General features: G+C 35.9%; 1 protein-coding gene across 2 annotated transcripts in view; it reads left to right on the forward strand.

Annotated features, from left to right (window-relative positions):
• The first annotated feature begins 678 nt into the window (after positions 1-678).
• LOC107747681 (mitogen-activated protein kinase-binding protein 1-like) overlaps positions 679-8,800 on the forward strand; it is a 55,001-nt gene continuing 46,879 nt past the window's right edge. For both annotated transcript variants that reach the window (XM_016562275.1, XM_016562276.1), the window contains exons 1-6: positions 679-1,082; positions 1,299-1,390; positions 3,592-3,654; positions 3,741-3,798; positions 4,939-5,109; positions 5,534-5,671. In XM_016562275.1, coding sequence (XP_016417761.1) covers positions 927-1,082; positions 1,299-1,390; positions 3,592-3,654; positions 3,741-3,798; positions 4,939-5,109; positions 5,534-5,671 — 678 coding nt within the window. In that variant the 5' untranslated portion in view covers positions 679-926. The remainder of the gene's footprint in view (positions 1,083-1,298; positions 1,391-3,591; positions 3,655-3,740; positions 3,799-4,938; positions 5,110-5,533; positions 5,672-8,800) is intronic.

An 8,800-nucleotide genomic window follows, 5' to 3' on the forward strand; every position in this document is an offset into this window, starting at 1 on the left:
AAAAAAAAAAAAAAATTATATATATATAATATAAAAATTGTAACGCGAGTTACGTAATCAGATTACTTTTTTTCAACTAGTGAAGATGAAGTATTCCTCAATAAAATTAATACAAACAGACAATAAAAACAGTCAAATTCAAACTCAGGACATGACGTAAACATGTTAAATAACACTAATATCCTTTATGCATTTAATTCCATTTTTTTAACCAGTATTTTTGCTGCTGACCTTCGATGATCCAATTCAACCATACTAATGAGCAAAAATTACTTAAACATGATATTTCTGTTTCTCTCTCTCTCTCTCTTTTATTTTGTTTCTAAAGTGAGAAAAATTAGGCCAAGGCAGATGAGAAAAAGTAACGCAAAAGTAACGTAACGCATTGCTTTCCATAAAAAGTAACTAACGTAATTGGTTACTTTTTTAGGAAGTAATGCAATATTGTAATGCATTACTTTTAAAAGTAACTGTGTGGAGCTTTGACTCCAACAAAACAAAACAAAACAAAACAAAACAAAAATTCAGTGAATGAAAATATAGCATCCAAACTTGTCATATTAAATTGACCAACAGCGAGTGAGATACAAGAAAGATCCCGCCTCCCGTGCGCGATTCATCCAATCACAGGAGACGGTGTATGTTTGAAACGGCCAGTATCGGATCACGTTACACGGACTTCATTGCTTACAGCTGTATACATTGTCGAAGTTTCGTTTTCAGCCGAAAAAAAAATAGAAGTCAGTTAATCATACTCGCTGAATTAAAACTTCTGATCCCCAATCAGTATTAAAAAGTCGGTCGGAGTATAAAATAGCCGGACATTCGCGTTTCTGATTATTGGACGGCATTAAACTTTTTAAAATGCAAACTAATATGTGAGTTTGGTTTATTTATTGAACCGTTTTAAAGAACAGTGTTACACTATGGCGGATGGAGCTTTAATGGTCTTTGGAGCGAATCTAAACGCAAGTTGTTTGTCCTCTCGAGCAAAGAAAGTCAAGAACAACAGCAGCATTTCAACAGCAGCGAACATGAGGAGAAAGACACGACAGAGCAACAGAAGAGACATTCACAACCGGGTATGATGCTGTTGTGTTTAACTTACTGTAAAGTTACTTCAGAGCAGGCCAGAGAACGCACGTCGAGTCTTCCTGTTTTTACGTTCAGTCACACGCAGTCAACTTTTTGACGCAGTTTAGTGTTTGTGTCGTTCAGAAACCATTGCATTGCTTTTACCAGTATGCATGCATTTAGATATATGTATGCCACAGTTGATGAAGTTGTTGTGATTGCAGGTTGTCTTGGAGAAGGTCCTGGGCATCACTGTCTCCAGCAGCAGTGCTTTAACCTGTGAGCCCAACACTGGTTTAGTGGCTTATCCGGCAGGGTAGGACTGTTTCTATACATGTTTTCTGTGTCCAAGTCCATACTTTGAGGAATAGTTCACTTAAAATAAAAATCGTGATCTGCTCACCCTTTTCTCTTTCCAAACATGAATTTTCTTTATGTAAAACAAAAGGCGAGTCTTTGTAAAATATCCTTACTGCTTTTTTCCTTCTAATCGAAGTGAATGGGGACTGGAGCTGTCAAGTTCAAAACTGACAACAACAACAAAAAAAACCCAGATAGCACACGTACATTTGCAAGATGTCTGTTAAAGATCGCTTCGTCTGGAAAGCATCTGCTGTGTACAAACATCTGACAGACGTCTCTAGATGTCAGTTTTACATACTAGAGCCCGACCGATATGGTTTTTTGGGGGCCGATACCGATATTAGGGAGTAAAAAAGGCCGATATCGATATATCGGCCGATATTCTTTGTGTATATTATAGTACAGTACCAGTCAAAAGTTTGGACACTTTCCCATTCGTGTGTGTCCAAACATTTGACTGGTACTACACATAGAATACTGTATATACATAAACAGAATATATATACATAAACACATTTTTTGCAATGATCACTCAAATGTGGTGATGAAACACTTATAATTCACTTTGGAACATTCATTCACGGATTTGCGCCACTGTCTTCACACACAGACGAAACTTACTAGACCATTTCAAGCATTTTATCTGCGTTATATGTTCTGTAAAAAAATGTTCATATCGGCGGCATATTCGCCGATACCGATATATCGGCGACAGGCTCATATCGGCCGATAATATCGGCTAAATTATATATCGGTCGGGCTCTATTACATACATTCTAAATCAGGGCTGTCCAAACTCGGTTTTGGAGGGCCAGTGTCCTGCAGAGTTTAGCTCCAACCCTAATTAAACACACCTTAACCAGCTAATCAAGCTCTTACTAGGCATAGAAACTTTCAGTCAGGTGTGTTGAGGCAAGTTGGAGCTAAACTCTGCAGGACACCGGCCCTCCAGGACCGAGTTTGGACAGCCCTGTTCTAAATCATAAACATCTTGAAGGCGTCTTCTAAACGTCTATTTGACATCTGATAGGAAACGTCCTATAGATGTATTGCAGATCAGCAAACACTCTGAAAAATACGTCTTGCAGACGTCATATAGACGTCTCCGTGATGTACGTGTGCTATTAGGGAAGCAAAGTAGTCCATATGTTTTGTGCGCTATATTTGTGGTCCTCTGAAGCCATAAATTTGTGTGTTGATCAGCTGTAGCTGTCAAATATGGTCTTGTCAATGATGGTTAATCATGAGACGTGGGAATCAATAGTGCATTTGGTGCTATGTGTTTTCTTTTCTTTCTTTTTTGTCAGTTTGAGAGCTTATAACAACTTTAATTCTGTTTGATATATATATTTTTTTCTTAAGACATCAGAAGACTGAAAGCTGTTTAGAGAAGAGTTATATGGAGGACTTTTATTGTGCTTTTTTTCTGTGTTTGGAGCTTGACAGCTCCAGTCCCCATTCACTTTCATTATATGGAGAAGCCTGCAGACATTTTTCAGATATGTACCTTTTTGTCATTTTGGTGAACTTTAACCTTTAATTAAAGTTCCACTTGTGGTTTCTCTGCTTGGACACCTGTATGTTCAAGAGAAACTAGTGCAAATGCATTCATGAGTTTTTAGGTGTGACTTCCACCACTGTTCAAAAGTTTAGGGTCAGTAATTTGTTTCTTTTTTCATTATTAATCAGCAAAGATTCATTAAAATGATTTAACAATTTTAAGGACATTTGTCACATTAAAGACACATGTCATATTAAATCAAACTGAGTTAAAGACATTTATAATGTTACAAAAGATTTCCATTGTTAAATAAATGCTGCTGTTTTGAACTTTTCATTGATTAAAGAATCCTGAATTATGTTTCACAGTTTCCATAAAAATATTACGCAGCACTGTTTTCAACATTAAGTAATTTTTCTTAAGCACCAAATCTTTAAAAATGGAAATAGCTATTTTAAATCGCAATATTTCTCTTTTTACTGTATTTTGATTAAATAAATCCAGCCTAGATGAGCATAAGAGACTTCTTTAAAATGAACATCTTGCCAAAGTTTTTTCGAACAGTAGTGTAAGTATTCAAACATGTGCATATATATATATATATATATATATATATCGTCTGTAAACTAATGCGGTGGTGGTGTATGTTTCAGTTGTGTTATTGTCATCCTGAGCCCAAAGAAAAACAAGCAGACTCACATATTTAATACATCCAGGTAAATAACATTCTTATCTTTAACTCCACAGCATAATGTTGTACATTGTAACTTAATTAAGTCCAAATCATGTGCTTGTTGCCCAGGAAAACCTTCAGTGCCTTGGCTTTCTCGCAGAATGGAAAATATTTGGTCACTGGTGAGGTAAGTGCTCTGAGATGTGTTATGAGAGCCAAAAGAATGACGACTGTGTTAAATGCCCTACTGTGCAGCGTTTAAAAGGGACAGGAGGCAGTCTATCATTGATTCGTATGGTTATGATGTATATGTGGTAAAGGAGTTATGACTGGGCTGCTGGGACATCTGTGCTGCGCGTTCCGACACATTCCAGCTCCCTGGTTGCCATGGTGAGGCCCAGTGTCTGTCCCAACTTGGTAAACCAACAGAGAATCGTTGTAGCGACAGCAGATCACAAATGCAGTGCAATGGCTGCTTTGCTTTTTTTAGGCATCTGACTAATAATGGTGCATGTTGCACAGGGGACGTGGCAAATGGGTATTTAAAAAAAATAGCTCACCCAAAAATGAAAATTTTGTTCTCATGTAGTGTATGTCAGCTGTGTGTATTCCCAGTGAAGCTGCCTGCTGGTGATGCTGTTTTTGGTGTTATTGAATCATTCTCTGCTGAGATCTTGAGAGATTTAATTGAGTTGGTTTGCAGTTGGTATGTTTCAATGGCTGACATCCGATCGCTTATTATTTGTAGTAGAAATGAATTGAAATGGGAATGAAAGTTGTAAACTAAACATTTGAAATAAAGAATTATTTACAATTGGAAAAAAAAGAGGGAGTGGGTCGACAACTCGGCGCTAAAGATTGATTTTTATTTTTTTTGGCGTAATTTGCTTGTTTCATTTACCTGATTGGTGGAGATTATTTGCAGATTAATGGGTAATGTAGATTTGCTTCAGCAAACCTAGATGGCTTCAGCAAGCGTTGTAGCTCACAGTAGGTTGGTCTTTTAAAGTTTAAGTTATCAATTAAAAAATCAGTTCCTTATGGAGAAAATGAATGTCATTTTTAACTTCCGACACCTGACTGTTTCACTCTGTTATATAGTTGGATAGACATATCTGTGCATGGAGTCTCTCACATTTATGATGTTGATTTTGTGCATTACTACACTCTAAAATATGCTGGGTTAAAAAGGTACAAACCCAGCTATTGGGTTGTTTTGAATAACTGGGTCAAAACAACCCAATAGCTGGGTTTGTACCTTTTTAACCCAGCATTTTTTTAGTGTATCGTACATTTGTTCAGTGTCTCTTTCCCTGTTGCTGGGCAGAGCGGGCACATGCCCTGTGTGCGGGTGTGGGACGTGGCAGAGCGGACACAGGTGGCAGAGGTCCAGTGCCATAAGTACGGGGTGGCGTGTGTATCTTTCTCCCCTAACGGAAGCTACATAGTGTCTGTGGGATACCAGCACGACAGGACAGTCAGCGTCTGGGAGTGGAAGGTGGGTACAGCAAGCTGCCATGGACCTAAGAAAATGACCTGACTGATATTGGATTTTAAGATTACAAAGATAATTTTTTTCTTATACTGTATTATGTGATATTATCTACATTATAGGTTAGTGTTTTGGCCATGTTTCAAATTGACACGTCCCTTACAAAGTAGGAACTTGTCTGTTATCTCTAATTACAAGCTTCCCAACTAGTAAATGTGAATTTGCCAGTCATTCCTGTGCTTGGAATTTGTAATTATGATATTTCTGACTTGTGATGACGTTGTAGAGTGTTCCGAATGAATGCATTTTGTCAAGTAAACTGAACTTCAACAGATATCCCATTCTCAGTGCATAGGGAGCAGTGAACACTGAGTCTGGTTTACAAGAACATTTAATAAATAATGATTTTCAATCTTTTCTTTGCTTGTAGAAGGGGACTGTTATTGCATCCAATAAGGTGTCCAGCCGCGTGCTTGCTGTGTCTTTCTCAGAGGACAACAGCTACTTTGTGACCGCAGGGAACAGACATGTGAAGTTCTGGTACCTTGATGCCTCAAAGGAAAGAAGGGTGAGACATTTGGCACATATTGCTACAGCCTACAGATGCACTGAAATTCCAGTTACTGAAAATGTTTTTTTAAAGAGATTTTTATTTATTTATTTACTTTTCATATATACCAGGGGTCTGCAACCTGGCTGAGAGCTACCAATGTTATACAATACTTAAATCTCTTAAATAAAATATCAATCCAAACTGTTATACACGGTAGGCTTGCTGCGATAGACGGTGCTGACGGTGATATTCCGCACCACCGGTTACGTCACTTGCCCACCACGTCACCGACCCCCACCGTCGTTTAGATTTTTTATAGTAATAAAAATCATTTAGTTCAGTAAAAGAACAGACACTACAATTAAAAACTGAACGCGGCTGCTCAATGCAGCGTGCCGAACGACAGTCGCATCACAGATCAGATTTAATTTCTCCAGTGAGGAGAGTGAGTCGAGCTGACTGACAAGAAGAGTGAGGTGAGACAGACAAGACGATCGCGGATGATTTAGTTTAGAAACGAAATGCAAAAGCGCCTGTTTGGCAATATTTTGGATTTTGAAAAGCCTGTTAACTTCTGCCGTTTATCTAACGTGATTTTGGAAGTGTTTTAAAACATTCGTTTCTTATTTATTTGGTTCCACATTGTTTGCTGATATTTACATTATTTAAACTTTGTCATTTATTTTATTTGACATTCGTTTTGCTAATAAACGTTCTACGTTTCTTATTTATTTGGTTATATATTATACATGTTTACTTATTTCCAGTTTGTATACCTATTGAAAGTGAAAGTTAAATGCGCACACCGCTTTTACAAGCTATTTAAAAGCGAAGGAAAGCGAGGAAAAGAGGGAACGCCCCGCCCCCGCGGTGATACCTGTATTACCGGTGTTGTCACACGTCGATTAACCGGTGGGAAAATTTCCTCACTGTCACAACCCTAATACACGGTATTGTTAAAATGTGCTGGAAATGTTCAAAAAGTACTGATACACACACTTAGGGCTGTCACTAGCGATTATTTTGGTAATCGGTTGATTATTCTGACGATTAATCGAGTAATCGGATAATTCTAATTACGTTTTTTGTGGTAATAAAAATATACCTAAGTGAACAATAGCCTTTAAAATGACTTGCAATACATATATAATAGCAATGAGGCAATAATTAGTTCAAATAATGTATCAAAAGCAAGTAATCATATGGTTTTATTGAGAAAACTGGTAAAATTGCTTTTATTATAAATGTTAAAAAGAGTTCTTGCTGCTTAATGGTTTTGTGTTCTTTTAATAGAAAGTTCAAAAGAACTGAAATTATTAGTTCTAGAAATAGCTTGCGACATAAATGTATTTTACTGTCACTTACGTTCAAGTTAATGAATCCTTGGCGAATAAAAGTATTCATTTTTTTTTTTTAATCTTGCCCCAAACCATACCCTAAAAAGAGCAAGACCATAAAGAGACCTCAAAAGATTAAATTATTGCTATTAGGGCACAAATAACACAAATTAGTGATTTAAAACAACAACAAGAATTGTAGTTTTAATTTATTTTAATGTTTGTGATATGTCGACCCTCTGGGGGTTTAAATAGTTTGAACAGAATTCTTGTTTGGCAATGCTTGCTACAACATTTTAGCTACAATTTTAAAAGATTTTATTCTCTCATAACTTCCAGTAAACATTTGTTGTATTATTCTGTTAACCAATAGGTATAATGTCTATTTATGAATATATTAGGCTATTGTATCATATTTGATATGCAAATTTCTAGGGCCTACAAATGATCAACATGATCAAAACTTTGCTGATAAACCTGTTGTACACAATCTACTTCATGCCTCCTGCCCTCTGTTTGATAGTTCATGCTTTTTTAACAAGTAAAGTCTTTTTTGCTGTGAAATCATTCATGACTTTTATAATGTAAAAGTAAGAATAACTTTTATGTTGTTAGTAATAATTCAAGATGAACATGTGCTAGGCTAAAGCAGCTTGGGTTTGTCTCGATTTTGCATTTATCTTTTTTTTTTAATGTTACATTTTTTTTTTCTGTGTTAAAAAAGTAAATGTCAAATATGAAACGACAAGCTTTTTTGTCTATCTCTCAATCACTTAATTGCAATGAATTGCAAATGAGCCATAGAAACCTGATGCATGAAATACAATACTAAACAAATATATATGCAAACAATATATATTTGGTGCATTTTAGTGCTTGCATATGTGTTTGAGTATTTTGTTTCATATGTGTGTGTGTGTGCGTGTGTGTGTGTGTGTGTGTGTGTGTATACACATGCCTGAAAAAATGTATTGTTGACCTAAAACTAATTCAGTATAGCTAACTAAATGATTGAATAGAACACTAGAAAAAGAGTCAACAAGTGTGAGACAAAATCAATACTTTACTAAAAAAAACGATTGAATATAAATTGTCATTTAAGTGTATGAAGTATTGAACTGATTTTCTAAAACCGGCAGCAAGTCTAAAGACTATAGACCGCAGAGTCTATATTAGGGATGGAACGATTCACCCCGAGCCGGTGACGATTCAAGTTGGTTGAGATATTAAATGAATCTCGATACAGTTGGGAGTGGGCGTTTATATGAATGTATCTCTGAGGGGAAATGACTGTCTTTAGAAAATGTTAAACTGTAGTATGCATTATACAGAGGCAAGATGAAAAGAAAATATTGTTCATAAGCGCAGCAAAGTAGTGTTTCAATTTCACAAAGAAATCTGCAGCATTTTGTCCTAACAATATAAGAGGACACCTTTTTTATTTATCATTCGTCTTAAATCACATTTTATTAAAAAAAAAAATGGTTACAAAAAACCTTATTAGGGTTAAGCTGCACAACTGTTTTTAACATTGATAATAATAAATGTTTCTTAACCCCTTAACTGTCACTCACATTTTTGAACATAGACTTGAAAGTGCACGATCCAAACTTACATTTTTATAATTCATGAATGAAAACATTTTGTAACATATTGATGTACCATTTTCATGGTAATGCAATGTCTGATTTTAAAATGGGTTTCAAAGGATGCATTTTGAGATTTTAAGATTTCAATTGATATATAATTTCTGATGATTTCTAAAGTGTGATAGAGAAAAAGGCAACGAAGAAGACTTTTTTTTTTT

Source organism: Sinocyclocheilus rhinocerous, unplaced genomic scaffold, assembly GCF_001515625.1.
Source record: "Sinocyclocheilus rhinocerous isolate Xijiao unplaced genomic scaffold, SAMN03320098_v1.1 scaffold2274, whole genome shotgun sequence".
NCBI lineage: Eukaryota > Metazoa > Chordata > Actinopteri > Cypriniformes > Cyprinidae > Sinocyclocheilus > Sinocyclocheilus rhinocerous.